Source organism: Heterodontus francisci, chromosome 5 (genome assembly GCF_036365525.1).
Source record: "Heterodontus francisci isolate sHetFra1 chromosome 5, sHetFra1.hap1, whole genome shotgun sequence".
NCBI lineage: Eukaryota > Metazoa > Chordata > Chondrichthyes > Heterodontiformes > Heterodontidae > Heterodontus > Heterodontus francisci.
In genome coordinates this window covers 110065780-110088080 of record NC_090375.1, presented here as the reverse complement: position 1 = coordinate 110088080, position 22301 = coordinate 110065780, and the positions used below count along the sequence as shown (strand labels likewise).

At 40.8% G+C, this 22301-nt stretch overlaps 1 protein-coding gene across 6 annotated transcripts in view; it reads left to right on the top strand.

Moving 5' to 3' along the window:
- Nucleotides 1-22301, top strand: part of LOC137369997 (aspartyl/asparaginyl beta-hydroxylase-like) — a 295423-nt gene that overhangs the window by 39980 nt on the left and 233142 nt on the right. For 5 of the 6 annotated variants that reach the window (XM_068031905.1, XM_068031904.1, XM_068031902.1 and 2 more), the window contains 2 exons: nt 12376-12525; nt 14054-14098. In XM_068031905.1, coding sequence (XP_067888006.1) covers nt 12376-12525; nt 14054-14098 — 195 coding nt within the window. The remainder of the gene's footprint in view (nt 1-12375; nt 12526-14053; nt 14099-22301) is intronic. The other variant, XM_068031903.1, reaches the window with a different exon arrangement.

Here is a 22301-nt window from a genome sequence, read left to right as displayed (position 1 = left end):
AGTGGCACCAACTTGGGACAAAGCTATTTTAGATCTAGTATTGTGCAGGTTTAATTAGTAATCTCATAGTAAAAGATTTTCTGGGGGAAAAAGTGATCATAATACAATATAATTCCATATTAAGTTTGAAAGTGACATGCTGCAGTCCCAAACAAGGAACTTGCGTTTATAGCCAATTACTTGGACATGAGAGGACAGCTGGCTAACGATAATTGGGTAAATAGACTAAAAGGTATGGCGGGAACTAAAAAGTGGGGAACATTTAAAGAAACAATTCAAAATGTCAGCAAAAATACATTCCATTTTTAAAAAAAAAACAAAAACTCAGCGAGAAAGATCCATCCATGGCTGCCTATGGAAGTTAAGGATAGTATTCAATTGAGGGTAATAATGTTGTGAAGATTAGTAGTAAGCCTCAGGATTTGGAGTGTTTTAGAAACTAGCAAAGGATGACCAAAAAGTTGATGAGGGAAAAGGTAAACCAGCCAGCAATATAAAAACAGATTAAGAGTTTTTACAAGTATATAAAAAGGAGAGTAATTAAAGTAACCGTTGATCCCTTAAAGGCAGAGACAGGAGAAATTATCATGGGGAATGAGCAAATGGTAGAGACGATGCACAAATACTTTGTCTCTCTTCACGGTAGAAGACACAAATTACATACCAAAAATAAAAGGCAACCAAGGGCAAATAAGGGTGAAGAACGTAAGATAATTACTATTAGCAGAGGAAAAAGTATTGGAGAAACCTGAGGGACTAAAAGCTGCCAAATCTGCAGGGCCTGATTTCCTACAACCTAGGACTCTAAAAGAGGTAGCATCAGAGATGGTGAATGCACTGGTTATGATTTTACAAAATTCCCTAGACGCTAGAATGGTCCCAGCAGATTGCAAGTTAGCAAATGTAACTGTTATTCGAGAAAGGAGAGAGAGCGAGAGAGAAAACCGGAAACTACAGGCCAGCTAGCCTGACATCAGTCATTGGGGAAATGCTGGTATGTCTTAATGATGCACTTAACTCATAGTATGATCAGGCAAAGTCATCATGGTTGTATGAAAGGGAAATTGTGTTAAATATACTAGTTTTTTTGAGGATTGTAATGAGTTGGGTAGATAAAGGGGAGCCAATAGATGTAGAGTCCTTGGATTTCCAAAAGGCATTTGATACGATGCCACACAAAAGGTCAATATGCAGGTTGAGGGCTCATGGACTTGGGGGTGGGTAGTGGTAATATATCATCAGCATGGAGGATTGGTTAATAGATAGGAAGCAAAGTGTAGGGATAAACAGGGTGTTTTCAAGTTGGCAGGCTACAAGTAGTGAAGTGTTGCACAGATCAGTGCTGGGGTCTCAGCTGTTTACAGAGATTGAGAGTAATGGATCTCAGTTTGCTGACGATAAGAAGTTGAGTGGGGATGTAAACTGAGGAGACTGCAAAGAGAGACAGACAGGTTAACTGTGCAACAAGGTGGCAGATGGGGTATAATGTGGGGAAGTGTGAGGTTATTCACTTTGGTAGGAAGAATAGAAAAGCAGAATATTTTAAAAGGTGTGAAACTTCTAAATGTTGTTCAGAGGGACTTGGGTTTACTTGTATAAGGAACACAAAGTTAACAGCAAGCAATTAGGAAGACAAATGGCATGTTGGCCTTTATTTCAAGGGGATTGGAGTACAAGAATAAAGAAGCCTTGCTACAGCTGTGTAAGGCTTTGAGACCACACCTGGAGTACTGTGCGCAGTTTTGGTCTCCATATCTAAGAAAGGATATAATTGCCTTGGAGGTGGTACAGCCAAGGTTCACTAGAGTGGTTCCTAGGACGAGAAGGTTCTCCTCTGATGAGAGGCTGAGTAAATTGGACCTATACTGTTTGGAGTTTAGAAGAATGAGAGATGATCTCATTAAAATAAACAAGATTCTGAAGGGGCTTGACAGGATCGACACAAAGGTTGTTTCCCCTGGCTGGGGAATCTAGAAAATGGGCACAGCCTCGGGATAAGGCGCTGATCATTTAAGACTGAGAGGAGGAGAAATTTTTTCGTTCAACCTTGTGAATCTTTGAAGTTGTCTACCCCAGTGGTTGTGGACACTTCATCGTTGAATATATTCAAGGCTGACATAGGGACTTTTGATTTCTCAAATGAATCGAGGGAGATGGGAGTGGGAGTTGAGGTAGAAGATAAGCCATCAAATGGTCTACTCCTGCTCCTATTTCTTATGTTCTTATACTGATGAGGGTAATGCAGTTGATGTGTATATGCACTTCCAAAAGTTGTTTGGTAAAGTGCCATGTAATAGGCTTGTCAGCAAATCGAATCCCATGGAATAAAAGCAACTGTGGCAGCATGGATACGAAATTGGCCCAGTGACAGGAAGGAGAGAGAGTAACATTGAACAGTTCTTTTTGGACTGGACAAAGGTATACATTGGTGTTCCCCAGGGGTTGGTACTAGGACTACTGCTTTTCTTGATATAGATTAATGACTTAGACTTAACTACTGTCACGACCAGGTGAGAAAGGTGTCTAGGGTTCCCTTTCAGCCTTCACCTGGTCTTACATAAGAGTTTAATTTTAAACACACCGTGTTTTTGGCTCCCCCTTGGTGAATCCTTGTTCACCGCTTTCCAATTATAAGGCAAAGAAACTAGCACAAACAGATTTTCTTAGGTTTAAAGAAGAAAAGTTGAAATCTGTTAAACTTAAAGTCTAATTCGGTTGACACCCATGGATACATGATGTGCCCATGCTAGCATGCATGCGCAATACACACATGCAAATAGAGACAGAAAAGAGCAGAAGAAATAAAGTGCAAAAAGTTTGAGGCCATATCGGAAGAGTTCTTACGGTTCTTCGAGCTCATTGTAGAGTCCTTGATTGTAGGTAGATCTTGCTTTTCGTTGGAGCCTGGTATTCTTCTTAAACCTTGTTCGCTGTAGGAGGTTTTTCTCTCTTGGGGTTCACATGTCTTCAGTGGATTTAGAAGCTTGTGAGAAAGAGATGGGAGCAGACAGGAGAGATCTTCTCAGCCGCAGGCGCAAACAGTCTTTGGGTTCATACTCTCTGTGGCTAGTTCAAAAGACCCTGGAACAGCTGGTTAGTCATGTGACCAGCTGGTCTAACCAGTCCTGGATTGTATCATCTTCGCAGTCTCTGGAATGCTCCTCTTACACACAATACCTGGTGATCATTGTAGGTTGAATGTGTCACGGAATGGTCTTTTTTCCATCCAAGCGCCATCTGTTAATATGCAAATGTTTTTTCCAGCCACGGCTGATCTGTTTAACAAATCATTTTCTCGCTCCAGCAACGTTTTAAAATCAATACTCATGACAACATTAATGTGATTCATTCTTGGCAAGTGGGGGCCTAGCATGCCACTGCGCAGGGCAAAATTTGCAGAGTACAGAAAACTTGGAAGCATTGTATACAGAATGCTGATGAAAGCTCACAGATCTGAAACATGAACTCTGTTTCTCTCTCCATAAATGCTACCACCCTGCTGAGTATTTCCAGCACTTTGTTTTTATTTCAGATTTCTAGCATCCACAGTATTTTGCTTTTACTCCAATTTATATAGCATCTTTTCATGACCTCTAGACATCCTAAAACAGCCTTAAACAGTTAACAGCCAATTAAGTACTTTTGGTGTATAGTCAATGTTGTAATATAGGAAAATTAACAGCCAGTTTGTGCATGGCAAACTCTTAACACACAGTGACGGGATAATAACCAGATTCTCTGTTTTAGTGATGTTCATTGAAGGATTAAATATTGACCAGGAAAGTTCTTCAAAATGGGTTCTTTTTAATCTCCCTGAGAGGGCAGACAGGTCCTTGGTTTAAATTCCCATCTGAAAGATAGTGCAGCACTTCTTCTGTACTGCATAGAAGTGTTAGCCTAGATTTTATGATGCCGTCCCTGGAGTGGGACTTGAACCAACAACCAAAAGTGGTACCCACTGAGCCTTAATTGACACCATTTTAGATAACTGTAGAAAAGGAATTGGTGGTAAAAGAAATTATCAGAATTCCCACTGGTTAGTTAAGTAGCCTGATGCTGTTCACATGTGCCCTAGCTACTTAAAGTCAGAGTAGAGAGTAGTAGACACTTAACTTTTCAATCCTCATTTAAATGTTCAGATTGTACCATTGAACTGGAGACTAGCTAATTTAATATTTTTATTCAAGAAGCAGGAGATGGATAAACCTGGTAACTATAGATTATTATCTCGCTGGAGATCAGCTGGCTCAGCACAAACCAGGGTCTAGATGCTTCTGGCCTGTGTGGTTCAGTGTGCTCACTAGGGGTACTGTACACCATTTGTAAACAAGTCCGTGGAGAGTTCGGTATGCTCTTAAGTATATATTTTAAATCTTTGAAAAGGGTGATACTTATACTAAGGATGTATGGTTGACATAGAATTGTACAATTTTACAGCATAGAAGAAAACTATTCAGCTCATTGCACCTTTGCTGGCTCTTGAAGGGCTATCCACTTAACCCTATTCCTCTGATCTTTTCTCTCACTTTATTTTCAAAATAATCATTTCAAATATTTATCCACTTCAACTTTTGAAAGCTATTATGCATTCTGCTGCCATCATTATTTCTGCTTTAGCATTCCAGCACCTCTTTTAATTAATTTTAAATTTATGCCCTCAGTTACTGACTTATTGAGCATTGAAAATAGTTTTCTCTGATTTACCTAATAGAAGCCCTTTATAATTTTAATCCCACTTATTACATTTAATCTTACTTTCTCTTCTGTAATGGAAAGAACCCTAAATTCTGTAGTCTACCTTCATGATTAAAACCGCTAATTCCTGGTATCGTGCTGAATCACTTATGTGAACCCTCTTTGTAGTCTTGACATCTTTTCAAAGGAAGGTGTCCCGAACCAGACACAAACTAACTGTACCATAAGCAATGATTTGTAGAGGTTTAGCATAATTTCTTTGGTTTTGTGCCCTACCCTTCTGCTTATAAAACTCACAATCCATATGTTTTCTTTTACAGCTTTATCATTTTGACCTCCCACTTTGAAAGATTTGTACACCTGAACCCCCAAATCTCCTCTTACAGTCCTAAATATTCAGTGTATTCTCCTTTATTCTTCAAAGTGTATCAATTTTCATTTTAATTGCAGACACCTTTTAGGGACTGGCATCAGCTGCCCTTTTTCTTATAAATGTTCTTATTTTCAGAATGGTCATTGTATCTACTGTGAAAATATTCAGGAGAATGGACAACTTTTATCCAGCATACACAGTGACAGAGAAACAACTTTATCCCTGGGATAGAACCGTGCAAGCATTCAATCCCAGAGATGGTGGTTTCTCTATCCTCTGCTACACTGGATGCTGGATAAAGGGCTCACTATTGCACAAAAGCAATTTCTTTCGCAAAACTAGCTGCCATCTTACACTGACCTGTGTTCCATGTTTTAAGTTATAGAAGGGGTTGGTGCTTTGTAGGCCATCTGTAATTCATAATTTGTGAATGTCAGTTGTTTTAGAGTGCTTGTATCGTTTGCCATGCAAGTTGTCTGGGTGTCTCAATAAGTGTCTGCTCATATGGGTTTCACTGTATTGTCATGCAGGCCCCCACCTGCCAAGAATGGGGCACAGATATTTCTCCACATGAACATTACATTTTAAAATTGCTGCTGGGAAGGAAAGAAGGCCTATTACAAGGGGTTTCCAAGCCCCTGACTGGAAAGACATTTGCATAGCAACAAACAGTGCTTGGAAAGGACAAAGGGGCCATTCCCTGCTCCAATTTAATCCACCATGGACTTTTGATTACCAGACATTGAAGCATTCCAGGTTAACTGCTAAGATAGCCGAATACACAAACGGATGTGGTCAGACCAGTTTAGTCACATGACTAACTGGCCTTTGGAGTTTTTGAATTTGAACTTGCCACAGAGAATTTGAACTCTGAAAGCTGTTTGCTCCTGGACTGAAAAGACCCCTCTCCTGTCTGCTCTCATCTCACTCTCACCAACTTTGGAAACCATTGAAGACATATGAACCCCAAGAGAGAAAAGTCTCCTACAGTGAACAAAGTTTAAGAAGAATACTGGGCCCCAACAAAAAGCAAGATTACCTACAATCAAGGACTCTACAGTGAGCTCGAAGCACAATAAAAAAAAACCCTCTTCACAGATTGTCTCAAAGCTCTTCACTATTTTTCTTCTCTTTTCTGTCTCTATTTGCATCTGTGTATCACGTATGCATGCTAGCGTGGGGCGGGGCGTGTATTCGTAGGTGTTAACCGAATTAGAGTTTAAGTTTTAATAAATTTCACTTTTCTTCTTTAAACCTAAGAAGGCCTGTTGTGCTCAATTCTTTGCCTTATAATTGGAAAGCAGTGAACAAGGGAGCTCAAAATACTGTGTGTTTAAAACATAAACCCTGTTACAGTAAGACCAAGTGAAGGCTGAAAGAGACCCCTAGACATCTTTCTCACCTGGTCGTAATAGTATGATTATATGAACACACTGTTTTCCGCACCTCGAACCAGGGCTCCATCTAGCCAAGGCAAAGAAGTATGGATAGTGTTGATCTATTTCCTGGTGCAGTGAGCTTACTGCATAATTGTTCATAATTGGTAAATTGAGATTTATTCAGGTCAAGAGTCCAATTGGTGTTGGAAATGACCGTGTTGCCTTAGCGTCGGAGGAAGTATTGCCTTGGCATCGGAGGAAGTGTTGCCTTAGCGTCGGAGGAGGTGCCCATTTGAGGTTGAGGTATAATGTTCAAGTACTATTGCTGTACCTTTTGAACTGTTTTTCCTGAATAGGGAGTGATGGTACTTCTGCTTCTGTTCTTGGTATCTTTAGCTGGATGACCACATATGGAATATAATGCAAAAGTGCAAAAACTAAAATTTGGCAGATATCAATATTAGCCAAGTTTTTCGTTGTATTGAATTAACCCTGCAAAACTGGTGTGTTTGGCTCATGAAAAGTTTTTTACAAAAAACATTTCCAACAGGAACCCAACCTGCCTTGACCCTGCTCACTTCTGATTTTAATGGAAATGGGGCAAGTGGTGTTGACCAATCCACACTCAGGAGGCCTGTCGGCTGTTGATACTTTTTTTAAAGAGTCTGTATCCTTTTCATTTTATCAAGGTTCGTTTTTTTAACTGTTGTCATCCGGGTCTTCCTGACCTTGGGAAATCTGACCGGCAAAAGGAGGCGAGAAGGGCTGGGTCTACAAGTTGTATATCTTGCAGGTCCTATTAAACAGTGATCTGTCTGTCAGCTTCTCTGATATTGTCCCCCAACAACCACCACCACCCCCCCCCCCCCACACACCACCACCACTACTAAACTTTCCTACTGCTTGGCTGTGGCCTTTTCTGGAGCCTTTATTGCTCAATGGGCAGCCATGCCGACAATCAGACTGTGTATTTTGGGCAGGAAACCTAGAAAGAAAACAAATTGTGCACTGGAGTTAAAATTCTACACCATTTAGGGGAAATCAGCACTCTCTCAAGTTTCGTGACCATAATTCTTCCTCCCATTCCCTTGCCCAGAGCCCTGAAACCCTGCCCCAGTAAGTTTTGGAGCCATGGTGCTTACTGATTGGCAGATATTTGATGTACTGTTCACTGAGCAATGTGAAATATTCAATATAAAGCAACAACGGAGCTTGTAAGTTAAGCTCTAAAGAATTAGGACATGGATTGATGAGTAACAGGAGCATTTTAAAACCACTACTAAGCTGATTCTGAATTTCATGTATATTTTGTTTATGCTTATGGAGCAACTGGGATGCTTTTTGTTTGATCATGTTTATATACTTAATTTTAAAAATAAACCCAATAATCCACTGCTGTTACCCTATTAAAGCCAGCAATTGTACATAGTTCTATATGTTGATCTCTGACATGTTGAAAGACACAACATATGTGCATCGCTAGTTTATTGCCTAAATTATTGCATAATAAAATTGGCAAACATTCACTGGATCATAAGCATGCTTCCAGAATGAAGTAAAAAAAATCATGGTATAATTTATTTTGGTATAACAAAGTAAACCTCCTCCATTGCATGTTGCTTGTTAAATGTGAGGTGAGACCCGAGAAGATAGATAAATGGGAATTGATGGGCATACTTAATAATCTGCTTCCGTGGTTACAGAACAGAATATTGGGAAGGTCGTAAAGCTAGAATTGGTTAAAAGCAAGTTGAGCGATATTTTGTAAATTAGACAAGGACATAGTGGCAAGACATGACTGATATATCCAAGGCCTAAGGGAAAAGGAGGAAGAAATAGCAACCCTATAAATTATATTTTAAGGTTCTGTTGAGTGGACATGACCGACGACTGGAGAAAGGTTATTACATTGGCCAAATTTCAAAAAGGGAGACCAAGATGGCCCAGGTCATGCCATGACTTAAAATAGGTAATAATTTGGAATCTTTAAATTACTAAATATTTAGTTGAAGAGAAAATAATTCAAGGAAACTAACAGTAATTTCAAGAAGGAAGATCGTAGTTGACTAACCTGATGACGTTCTTTGAGGAAGTGACATATGGTGGATTGGGGGGGGGGGGGTGCGGAATTAGTGAATGTGATGTACATGAACTTTCAGCAAACGTTTGTGGTAATTACTACACAAGACTGGAGTAGATGGGATGGTATGAAATTGGGGAAGCTGACCCATTTAGACTGGCTAATAGGGAGTGTACAGCAGACATTAAAGGCAGTTTCCCAGTGGTTGGAAATGGTTGGTGTTCCTCAGGATTCTGTTCAGGAACTGGTTCTGTTCAGTGTGTATATTAATGATTTGCATATAGGGCAATAGGGCGTTGTGTCCAAATTTCAAGATAAAATAGAAAACATATTAAACAAATGAGAAGGGTTGTGCAAGGGAATATTGATATAGTGGAATGGATTAAAATTGAGGAAGTCAGTAAATGTTTTTATTTTTTTTTTAAATGCATTGATTATACTTTGGGGAAAGCTGGGTGCCGTAGACGAGCAGAACAATTTTGAGGTTCAGGTTTACAAAGAATTAAAAGCAGGCCATCAAGTGGATAAGGCTGGAATGGAATACAGGGTTTTATGACGATATATAGAAGTCTAGATATAATGGTAAGTCTGTACAAAATCTTAGTAAGATTACATTTTGAGTAAAGTTTTGGACTTCATACTGTGCGTGTTGAGACAATAGAAAAGGTACAGCATAGATACACTCATGCTACCTAGTATGCAGAAATAAAAATATGAAAGACTTGAAAATTGGGGCTGTTTTTGTTAGATCAGAGGAGTGATTTAAGAGAAAGCATGCAATGGAGTAGATACCAACAGAACTCTAGTACTGCATTCCACAGCCTCATAATCTATTATATGAAAAAAATTCTATTCCCTCCCAAGTCTCTCATTTAATATGATGTTTATGTCCCCTTGTTCTAGAAAACTTTCTATTTACTCTGAAACCATCCCTTCATCATATTAAACACCTCCTTCAAATCACCCAATAATCTCCTCTGTTCTAAAAAAAAAATAGCCTAATTATTGAGTTTGTCTTCGTATTTGTATTTCCTCATTCCAGACAGCACCCAAATGAATCTACACTGTACCATCCCTATTGCCTGACATCTTTTCTACGGTGTGGAACCCAAACCTGCACACAGTACTCCAACTGAGGTCTTGAAACAACTTGTATTTATATAGCCTTTGATGTAATAAAATGTCCCAAGGCACTTCACAGGAGTGTTATGAAGCAAACTTTGACAATGAGCCACACAAGGAGACATTAGGCCAGATAAGAGTCAGTGGTAGTTTTTAAGGAGTGTCTTAAAGCAGGAGAGAGAGACGAGAGAAATACAGGGAGGGAATTCCAGGGCTTAGGCATGTTCAGGAGCAGCTGCCAATGGTGAAGTGGTTGAAATTGGGAATGCTGAAGAGGCCAAAATTTCAGAGTGCAGAGATCAGGTGATGTTTTTAGGACTCTGACATTGCAGAGATGTGAAGGGGTGAGGCCATGGAGGGATTTGAAAACTAGGATGAAAATTTTAAAATGAAGGTGTTGCTTGACTGAGAGTAAGTGTAGATGAGTGTGCACAGAGAAGATGGGTATAAGTTATGAAAGAGTTTTAAATGGACCAGTTTGTGGAAGGTAGAATTTGGAGGCCAGCCAGGGGTGTGTTGGAATAGTCAAGTCTAGAGGTAACAAAGGCATAGATGAGGGTTTCAATAGCAGATAAGCTGAGGCAAGGGTGAAATTGGGCAATGTTAGAGGTGGAAATAGGTGGTCGTTTAGTAATGGTGCAGATGTGTGGTAGAAAGTGCATCTCTGAGTCAAAGGTTGTTTTTATTTGAGGAGGGCGTACAGTACCTGAGGAGAGAGAATTGTTGTCAGCAAATATGGGAGCCTGGAAGGGATTTTGAGTAGTCAGTTTAGTGGGAATAAGGTCTAGAGAGCAAGAGGTGGGCTTCATTGAGAAACTAGAGAAGGATATGAATTCAGTGTTAGGGCAAGTGGGAGCCTTGGAGGAAGCTGGGCTGGTGGGCTAGGGGAAAGGAAGGAAGCAATAGAGGCAGCTGATCGGATGGTCTCGCCCTTTGTAGTAAAGAAGTCCATGAGCTTATCGCACTCATTGTTGGAGGTGAGGGTGGGGTGGGGGGAGCAGAGCAAGGTGGTTTAAGAAGATGATTAGTCTTCTAGAAGAGAAGTTGGGTGTTATTTTTGCCTTCCTGGATGATCTCTGAAAAGTGGGCAGTTTTAGTGATGGAGAGCATTGCCCGATAATGCTTTAAGTGGTCCAGCCACTGGTGATAAATGGTTAAACTGGATTTTTTCCCAAAGATATTCAAATCTGTATTGCTTGGGTTTAAGGGAGCAGAGATGAGGGATATACAGGGGGTTTTATACTAAGATTTTATGTACTTTCACTGAGGGTAATTTTATCTTTATTGCCCGGCAAAAAATGGATAATAATCAAATTGGCAACCCGTTTTACACCCCGCTCTATTCTTCTTTTCCATTGAAGTCAATGGTAGGGTGTCGATTTCGCTCTCGCCCATTTTCCACCCAGTGATAAAACTTAAAATGAATCCCACCATTATATTTTTACTTGTATTCTTTACCTTTTGTGATAAAACTGGTATTTCATTTGCTTTTTTTGGAGGCGGCGGGGAGGGGGGGGGGTGTTCCTTAACCACCTGAGATACTGTTGTCTTGTGGCTTATGGAAATGCAGAGGGATTTGGGGATTCAGGTTCACATTATCCAGCAGAGGAATATGGGTTTCAAGTTCACAAGTTTTTACCAAAACACAACTAATTTTGGTTGGTAATATAAGCACGGCTTTAAAAGCTGACCAGTTGATGCATCTTGGTAGCTGAGATGATCCATTGAATAGATGGAGCAGCAGATATGCTGGAAGTATTAGGCTAGGGGTTGGTACGACATTCTAGAAAAGCATTTGGATATGATAGATGTTCCATAGTGAATAGGCATTTGCACAGTATATGTCCTGCAATTTACACAAATGCTATTTGGGGTGGAGCAAGCATTGTTTTTCATTAATCTTTTTATATTTTGTGGTTATATAGTAGCTGTTATAAATGTGCTGCTGGGTTCGGGGAAAAGAAACTGAAATGTGTTGGGACATCGTGCAGTGATTCGGAACAACTTTCTGCAAGTAGAATACAGTTCAAACTGATGGAATATGTCAACATTCTGCAAGTTTAGATGACAAAGCACAGTATAGCAAGAAAAATTGGCTTTGACATATGGTCGCACTCAGGAATAATAGTATGGTTAATATATGTGTGTGTGTTGACAGCTGTATGTGCAAAATGTTCAATTTTTCATCCCTTGCATTGGGCACACCCAAAAATATCAAGGTTTTGGTAACCCACTACTGCAAAATCAAAGCCATTGAATTCAACAATTTCAGATCAGAACTACTGTTTTTTTTAAGGCAGTGGCTGCTGGTAATGGTTCTATTGTCATTTACAGCTCCTCTAGTCCCATCTTTTGTTTGTTTACTGTCCCATTTCCATCTCCTTTTGCCTTGTCGCTTTTATCATTTAATCTCTCCTGACTTCCACCCTATCACAGACCTTCCCTTTTGTTCATTCCTACCGCCGCCCCCCCCCCCCCCCACTTCCCCTGTCTCCATACTTACTGAAAACCTGTTGCACCTCTAACTTTTTCCAGTTCTGATGAAAGGTAATTAACTTGAAATGTTAACTCTTTCTTTCTACACAGGTGCTGCCAGGCGTTCTGAAAATCTTCAAAATTTCCCTGTTTTTGTTTCAGATTTCCAGCTTCTGTAGTATTTTGCTTTTGTGTCATAGTTATTTGTTTCCAACTGGTTAGCCAACTAATTAGCGTTTCTTCTTTTTCAGATAAGCACAGCTCTAATAAAAATGGGAAGAAAAGTGATGGACCCTCTGGAAGCTCGTTCTTCACATGGTTCATGATAATCACTTTACTGGGTGTCTGGTCATCAGTAGCTGTTGTTTGGTTTGATTTGGTGGATTACAAAGATATTCTGGGTAAGTTTTTTTTTCAATTTCAGCTTTCAAATGTCTGAAGAAAGCTCTTTCCTTGAAGGAAGGAGGTCAATAATCTTATTGTTTAAAGACTGTCTCTAGAAAAGTGATGTGGTATATGTGGAATGCACAGGATTGTTTTATGGCTTATAATTTGTCATTTTTTTTGTACTTTAGTTATTTTTAATTTCTGGGCCACAGATCAATCACAGTTGTGAGAATACTGGCCGATGGATAGCTCCCTTGCTAATGCCCCTTTCCCTTGTTACAAAGGTGTAACTGAAACCAAGGATTCAGTAGAGTTACTTGCACATGTTATTTCTAACGAGGTGTCTATTGTCCAGTCCAACATATTCTCTAGAAATAAACCAATAAAAAATTATAGTTGGATAGGTCATTTATACAGGACTATTGAACCACAGTGACGTATAGTACATTATTGTAGTTGTGTCTCAGTATCCATGTGGATTCTGCTAGTGTAAACTTCATAAACTTAAAGGCCATCTTAACTTTTATAACCTGATGATTTTAGTATTTTTATTAAGTTCCAAGCATAACCCATTTTATCGAAAGTGAATTTAATAAATATATTTGTGCATGTATAATATAGGGTTAATCTTAGTCAAAAGTTGTACGATAATGAGAAAAAGCTAACATTTAAAATCAAATTAAAACTGCACTATCCAATTTGTAACCGAGCATTTATCTTGTAATTTAAAACACAACGTATGCTGAAGGCACCAAGCTCTACCTTGCCACCGCCTCTCCCAACTGTTGCTAAATTATCAGACTACTTGTCCGACATTCAGTACTCCATGCACAGAAATTTCCTCCAGTTAAATATTGGGGAGACCAAAGCCATTGTCTTCAGTCCCTGTTACAGACTCCATCTTGTAGCTGAAAACTTCATCCATGTCTTTGTTATCTCTAGACTTGACTGTTCCAAAGCACACCTGTCTTTTCAGCAGTATTCTCCCCTCTAAACTTGAGGTCATCAAAAACTGTGCACCCATGTCCTTATTTGCACAAAGTCCTGTTCACATATCGCCCCTGTGCTCGCTGACCTACGCTGGCTCATGGTCAAACAATGCCTTAATTTTAAAAATTCTCATCATCGCCTCACCACTTCCTGTCCCTCCTCCAGTCCCACAACCCTCAGATATCTGTGCTCCTCTAATTCTGGCCTCTTGAGCATCCTTGATTTTAATTACTTTAACATTGGCGACTGTGCCTTCAGCTGCCAGGGCCCTAAGCTCTAGAATTTCCTTACACAACCTTTCCACCTCTCTTTCTCCTTTTAAGACACTCCTTAAAACCTACCTCAGACCAAATCTTTGGCCATCAGCCCTAATATCGTCTTGTGTGACTTGGTGTCAAATTTTGCTTTTTAAAGTTCTTATGAACTGCCTTGGGATGTTTTGCAACGTTAAAGGCACTATATATAGTGTCTTTTGGTCTTTGGTTTTTTCCCTGTTTATAATAGTTCTAATTCACAGTATGTTATATTCTTTTATTTTTGTCATGCATGCAGCAAAAGCAAAGGAATTTCGTTATAATTTTTCAGAAGTGTTACAAGGTAGGATTTTCCCTGTACCATATGCTGCTGTTTTTCCAATTCTGAATTCTCCTCTGTGCATCTTTTTTCTGTGTTGAAACCTACTATATTTACCATTTTTTTCCTATGATGGGATTCACAGTACAACTTTATTTTTAGAGCCCTTTTTATTTTATGCAATATTGAACATGTGAAGGTATTTGTGTACATAGCATAGCAAAATTTGCTGTTTTATAGCCCTGGGCTAATTTTAACTTCTGCTTTGGTCGTCAATAAAAGTTAGTTTTAGTTCTTGTTCTGATCCACTAATGGGATAATAGTGGGAAAGCTCTTCCCCCTGCCCCCGCCCCCCCCCCCTCCCCCCAACCCCAGTGAGTGTATTTTTAATTTGATTTTTCTTATAGTTAAGGTTGGAGTTAGTTTTTTGGGGGTGCTGCTTGGAAATGTACGTTGCTGTCCTGGCTAGGTGGATAGGTGGCCTGCTCCTGCTCCTAATTCGTATGTTCGTATATACAAAAACACAGTCATTTGGATTTTGCAGCAGAGTAATTGATTTCAGTTTGTTATGGTGCATTTCTAAAATGCCATAATAGACAAGATTTGCATTACATTTAGGAATGTGTGCCATGTCAGATTTTTGTTACCTTTTGACCAAGGTTAGCTAAATTTGATGTAAAAAATATTTCAGTTGCTCAGAGGTTTTCTATTCTACTGATGTAAACTTGTCTGACAATACTGGCATATAATTTAAATTGATAATTTTATGTTGATGAGCCCCCCTTCCCCCCCCCCCCCCCCCCCCAAAAAAAAAAAAACATGGTTAATGATGTAATGCAGGATTTGAGTCACTGAGGAAAATTTAAAGGGCAGCATTTTCTAAACTTTTTGAACTTGGATTTGCACATACTTCAACAGCCTGTTCCTGTCATGTCAGTCAGTGCTATCAGGTCAACCAGCCAAGTTCTGATTGGGCTTTTGTTACTTTGAATGAATATTTTAAAGTTCAGGTTTATAGTCCAAAATGCAGCTCATGTTATGTGTAGTAAGTTTACTCTATCAAAATAAAATTATAATTCCAGATTGTTTTGAAGGTGGGCAAGTGAATTTTTGCTGCCTGATTTTTTAAAAAGAGGTAAATTACAGATTAACACTAAAAGAGGGGAAAGAAACTACCTGAAGTTAACCAAGAAAATGGGAATATTCACTTAACAATGCCTGCGAATTTCAGTTCATTTTTAGATTGGCTTAGTGGCAGCAACTAGCAGACCCAACACAGTCCATGCTGTTTACAAGTATTATGAAATATCGACTGGTCTATCTATAGAACAAATAAAAGTAAACATTCAACTCCATGGTACAAGTAAAATGATTAAAGGATGATTTTTCTAACCTATGCATATAATGAAATCTCATTTGCTAACTCAAATTTCTAATTTTTGATCTATTTTAATTTAACACTAGTTTAGTGTTATCATATTCTGACCCTGGATTGCTGGAATACTTGGCACCTAGTGCTGTTTCTCTTATCTTGATTTTGTATGAATGCTGTAAACTTTCTGTTGAGTTGATATTCTTGGCAAGAACGTAAACCTTATGTTCTAAAAGTGTCATTTTTATTTGGTTGGATCTTGCCAATTAAATACTATATACTTTATATTAAGTGCATGGTCTTCACTCTAGCATTCTTCTCAAACCAGAGCAGTAAGCTTTGATGAGTTGCTATGAAGCAATCTCCTATCACCCTTTGACATAAGGATGCTTCCTATGGGATGAGAAATCCTTTTTTTTTCTTTTGCCTGTTTGGATAAATCCCTTGCAAGCAAAGTTATTTTGCTCTTCAGAAAGTCAACATAATTTATTCTGTGTTTCAGTTGCCAGTGATTTTGTTGAAGATGGTTAGTGAAAATATCAATGCTTTCTCTTTTTTTTTAAATTCAGGTTATTGACGCTTGTACTTTTAACTTTTTTATTATTGTGGAACGTCATTATTTCTCTTCAAGCCGAATTTGTGTTTCGCAGCAAGAATTCAGTAGGATCAATTGCAGTGATATGAGGTCATCTTCATGAAAACGATTCTTTGTAGGCAACTGTTGGCTCCTATTTCCACTGAAGTTGTGAAATTGGCTGTAAATATACTGCAACAATTGCAATCAGGAAGCCTAGCCTGAAGTCGATAAGGAATGAAATCGGACGGACCACCTGGCATCGACCAAGGCACCTGCAAAGTCCTCCTTATTAACATCTGGGGGCTTGTGCTGACCCAGAGTAGTCAAGCAACAGCCTGACATAGTCATACCCGTGGAATCATACCTTACAGACAATGTCTCAGGCACTGCCATCATCATCCCAGGGTATGTCCTGTCCCACCTGCAGGACATTCCCAGCATATGTGGCGGCACAGTGGTAAACTGTTGAGAGGGAGTTGCCCTGGGAGTCCACACATTAACTTTGGACTGCATGAAGTCTAATGGCATCAGGTCAAAGATGGGCAAAGAATTCTCCTGCTGATTGCCACCTACCGCCCCCCCCCCCTTCAGCTGATGAATCAGTACTGCTCCATGTTGAACACCACTTGGAGAAAGCACTGAGGGTAGCAAGGCCGCAGAATGTACTCTGGGTGGGGGACTTCAAGGTCCATCGCCAACAGTGGCTCGGTAGCACCACTTTTGACCAAGCTAGTCGAGTCCTAAAGGACATAGCTGCTAGACTGGGTCTGCGGCAGGTAGTGAGGGAACCAACAAGAGGGAAAAACATACTTGACCTCGTCATTGCCATCTGCCTGCCGCAGATGCACCTGTCCATGATCGTATTGGTAGGAGTGACCACCGCACAGTCCTTATGGAGACAGAGTCCCATCTTCACATTGATAATACCCTCTGTCGTGTTGTGTGGCACTACCACCATGCTAAATGGGATAGATTTAGAACAGATCTAGCAATGCAAAACTGGGAATCCATGAGGCGCTGTGGACCATCAGTAGCAGCAGAATTGTATTCAACCACAATCTGTAACCTCATGGCCCGGCATATCCCCCCCTCAACCATTGCCATCAAGCCTGGGGATCAGTCCTGGTTCAATGAAGAGTGCAGGAGGGCAATTCAGGAGCAGCACCAGGCATACCTCAAAATGAGGTGTCAACCTGGTGAAGCTACAACACAGGACTACTTGCGTGCCAAACAGCAGAAGCAGCATGCGATAGACAAAGCTAAGTGATCCCACAACCAACAGATAAGATCCAAGCTCTGCAGTCCTGCCACATCCAGTCATGAATGGTGATGGACAATTAAACAACTAACTGGAGGAGGTGGCTCCACGAATATCCCCATCCTCAAAGATGGGGAGCCCAGCACATCTGTGCCGAAGATAAGGCTGAAGTATTTGCAACAATCTTCAGCCTGAAGTGCCGAGTGAGTGATCCATCTCGGCCTCCTCCTGAAGCACCACAGATGCCAGTCTTCAGCCAATTCGATTCACTCTGCGTATTATCAAGAAACAACTGAAGGCACTGGATACTGCAAAGGCTATGGGCCCTGACAACATTCCAGCAGTAGTACTGAAGACTTGTGCTCTAGAACTTGCCACGCCGCCCCCCTCCCCACCCACTCCCCCAACAGCCAAGCTGTTCCAGTACAGCTACAACACTGGCATCTACCCGTCAATGTGGAAAATTGCCCAGGTATGTCCTGTGCGAAAATAGCAGGACAAATCCAACCCGGTAATGACCGCCCCATCAGTCTACTCTCAATCATCAATAAAGCGATGTAAGGTTGACAGTGCTATCAAGCAGCACTTGCTTACCAATAACCTACTGGGTGATGCTAAGTTTGGGTTCCGCCAGGGCCACTCTGCTCCTGACCTCATTACAACGTTGGTTCAAACATGGACGAAAGAGCTGAACTCCAAAGTATGGCATCAAGGAGCCCTAGCAAAACTGGAGTCAGTGGGAATCGGGGAAAATTCTCTGCTGGTTATAGTCGTACCTAGTGCAAAGAAAGATGGTTGTCATCTCAGCTCCAGGGCATCACTGCAGGAGTTCCTCAGGGTAGTGTCCTAGGCCCAACCATCTTCAGCTGCTTCATCAATGACCTTCCTTCAATCATAAGGTCAGAAGGGGGGTTGTTTGCTGATGATTGGACAATGTTCAGCACCATTCGCAACTCCTCATACTGAAGCAGCCCATGTCCATACACAGCAAGACCTGGACAACATCCAGGCTTGGGCTGATGAGTGGTAAGTAACATTCGTGCCACACAAGTGCCAGGCAATGACAATCTCAAACAAGAGAGAGTTCAACCATCTCCCCTTGATATTCAATGGCATTACGATTGCTGAATCCCCCACTATCAACATCCTAGGGGTTACCATTGCCCAGAAACTGAACTGGAGTAGCCAGGTAAATACCGTGGCTATAAGAGCAGGTCAGAGGCTAGGAATTCTGCAGTGAGTAACTCACCACCTGACTCCCCAAAGCGTCTCCACCATCTACAAGGCACAAGTCAGGAATGTGATGGAATACTCTCCACTTGCCTGGATGGATGCAGCTCCAACAACACTCGAAGTTCGACACCATCCAGGACAAAGCAGCATTTTTGATTGCCATCCCATCCACAAACATTCACTCCCTTCACCATTGACGCACAGCAGCAATGCACCAAGGCTCCTTCGACAGCACCTTCGAAACCCGTGACCTTTACCACCTAGAAGGACAAGGGCAGCAGTTGCATGGGAACACCACCACCTGCAAGTTCCCCTCCAAGCCATGCACCATCCTGACTTGGAACTATATCGCCGTTCCTTTACTGTCACTGGGTCAAAATCCTGGAACTCCCATCCTAACAGCACTGTGGGCGTACTTACCCCACATGGACTGCAGCGATTCAAGAAGGAGGCATACCACCACCTTTTCAAGGGCAGTTAGGGATGGGCAATAAATGCTGGCCTTGTCAGCGATGCCCATATCCCATGAACGAAAAATGTTTGAAACCCTCTCATGATTCACTGGGGTGCCAATGGACATTTTTGTGGGGTGGTCAGCCAGCCAGCTGGCTGATGTCCATTTTGGGGAGAATTCTGAATGAAGAAGCATTAAGAGGCCTGACCATTTAAAATTGAGCCTCCCATTGAAAATTCCTGGCGGGAAGTCTGCTTTCTGCTAAAGTTAAAATCCTTGCTTGATGTTTACCAGGACTCTAGTTTTAATGTCCGAGTTGGAAGAGATACTGATTCACTGTTGCTACACTGACTAATGGGGAATTGATTTCTAAATTGTTTAGAAAGCGCTATGATTTATCCACACTTCATGGTATTTGGAAGTAAGTAAAATGGTGTTGAAGGTATACCATCAATATTTCAAGCTTGGATTCCCAAATTTTTTCATATATTCTATGGTATCCTCCTCATTAATAAAAAAAAAACTTCTAAAGGGCATAGACAAAATTATGAGGGGCATTGATAGGATAGATAGGAAGAAACTTTTTCCCTTAGCGGAGGGATCAATAACCAGGGGGCATAGATTTAAGGTAAGGGGCAGGAGGTTTAGAGGGGATTTGAGGGAAAAAAATTTCACTCGAAGGTTGTTTGGATTCTGGAACACACTACCTGAAGGGGTGGTAGAGGCAGGAACCCTCACAACATTTATGAAGTGTTTAGATGAGCACTTGAAATGCCATAACATACAAGGCTATGGGCCAAGTGCTGGAAAATGGGATTAGAATAGATAGGTGCTTGATGGCCAGCACAGACATGATGGGCCGAAGGGCCTGTTTCTGTGCTTATATGATTAAGCTGGTGGAAAGGGCGGGCAAGTGCCAGATGAAGTTCAATGTGGAGTGATTCGTTTGGTAGGATGAACATGGAGAGACAATATAAAATAAAGGGTACAATTCTGAAGGGGGTGCAGGAGCAGAAGGACCTGGGTGTTTATGTGCATAAGTCATTGAAAGTGGCAGGACAGATTGAGAGCAGTCAATAAAGCATACAGTATCCTAGGCTTTATTAATAGGGAGCAAGGAAATTATTTTGATATTTGTATAAGACGTTCGTTCGACCTCAGCTGGAGTAGTGTGTCCAGTTCTGGGCACTACACTTAGGGAAAGACGTGAAAACATTGTAGAGAGTTAGAAAAGATTTGCGAGAATGGTTGCAGGGATGAGGAATTACACTTATAAAGATAGATTGAAGAAGTTGGGACTGTTTTCCTTGGGGAAGAGAAGGCCGAGAGACGATTTGGTAGAGGTATTCAAAATCATGAGGGGTTTGGACAGAGCAGCTAAGGAAAAACTGTTCCCACTCTAGAAAGGATCAATTGGCAAAAGAAGCAATGGCGACATGAGGAAAAAATTCTTCACTCAGTGAGTGGTTCGGATCTGGAATTCACTGCCAGAGAGTGCGGTGAAGGCAGGTTCAATTAGAGCATTCAAGCGGGAATTAGATAGTTACCTGAAAAGGAAAAATATATAGCATTATAGGGAGAAGGCGGGAGTGGCACTCGGAGAGCCAGTGCAGACATGATGGGCCGAATGGCTGCCTTCTGTGCTGTAACGATTCTGTACTTGACCCTTTGGATTATCTTAGCTAACCTGATGGTATAATTTATTCTAACAGAAGGGCTAGATATGGGTAATGCAGTAGATGTCATATTCAATAAGGTACCATATGTTTGGCTTATGTCAGAAGTTAGGCATGTGGAGTTGGGACAAATAGTTGAATGGATAGTATATTGGCTAAAAAAAGAAAGCAGAAAGTAGTGGTAAAGGGTCGTCATTCAGATTGGAGGAAGGTAGAAAGCGGTGTTCCACAAGGACCAGTGCTGGGATGCCCGTTCATTAATTACATTAATGAATTGGCCTTGGGAATAATTAACTCAATATCAAAATTTGCAGATGATGCCAAACTTGGGCGATGGACCGAACAAGGAGGAAAAATGCAACACAATGCATTTATTAGAAAACTTGCATTCTGGGTAGTTCAGTGGGAAAAGTCTAATAATAATAAATGTGAGGTGATGCAATTTGGTAGGAAAACCAGAAGCATCGCCTAAAAACCATATTTTATAAGAAACTGAATAGGGTAGAAAAGCATAGGGATACAGGTGAATGCATCATTAAAAAGGTCAAGTAATTCAAAATGCTAACAAAGCATTAGCATTTATTTCTAGGAGTATAGAATTCAGAAGTAGAAAATTTGTGTTCAACTTTTATGGTATCCTGGTCAGGGTGCATTTAAAGTACTATGCACAACTCTTGTCTCCATATCATAAAAGATAAAAAGCACTGGAGAAAGTACAAAAAAGATTTACAAGGATGGTACCGGAACTGAGAGAATACAGGTATCTGGGAACATGAACAGGTTGGGGCTTTTTTTTTAGGAACAAGAAGACTTGGGGGAGACCTAATACAGTTGTTAAATTATGAGTAGGTTGGACCGGGTATATGTGGAGGAAATGTTTTCACTTGTGGAAGAATCCAAATCTAGGGTCCTTAAATACAAGATAGTTACTAATAAATCCAATAGGGAAATGAGAAATTTCTTCACTCACTTCTACAGGAAATGGTTGAGACACATAGCTTAGATGCTTTTGAAAGGAAACTGGACAAGTACAAGTAAAAGGCAACAGAAGGATATACTGAAAGGCTGAGATCAGGTAGATGCAATGGGAAGTGTATGGATACTTTGTTTCTTCTCTTCCCACTCCTGAACAGCCCCAACAAACAAATTTCTCTGCAGCACCTGTGGAAGAGCCTGTCACTCCAGAATTGGCCTTTATAGCCACTCCAGGCGCTGCTTCACAAACCACTGACCACCTCCAGGCGCGTATCCATTGTCTCTCGAGATAAGGAGGCCCAAAAGAACAGTTACCCTAAGGATTTTTTTTTTACTTATTCGTTCATGGGAGGTGGGTGTCGCTGTCTAGGCCTGAATTTATTGTCCATCCCTAATTGCAGAGTGAAGGCATTCAAGAGTCAACCACATCTAGCTTTGGCCCCCTCCTATTTCTTATCTACATGCTGCCTCTTGGTGATATCATCGAAAACACAGCATCAGTTTCCACGTTGTCACGCTTTAAAAGAGCTGTAATGAAATAAACAATGAACTGGAGAAATGGAAGAAGAGGTCAGTTGATGCGTTCTCCCCTGCCCCTGCACTGTAAATGTACATGTTTGTCTGCTGAAGATGAAACTTGCTAACCTCATATGGATTAGTTTTGGGGAGAACCCATTGAAAT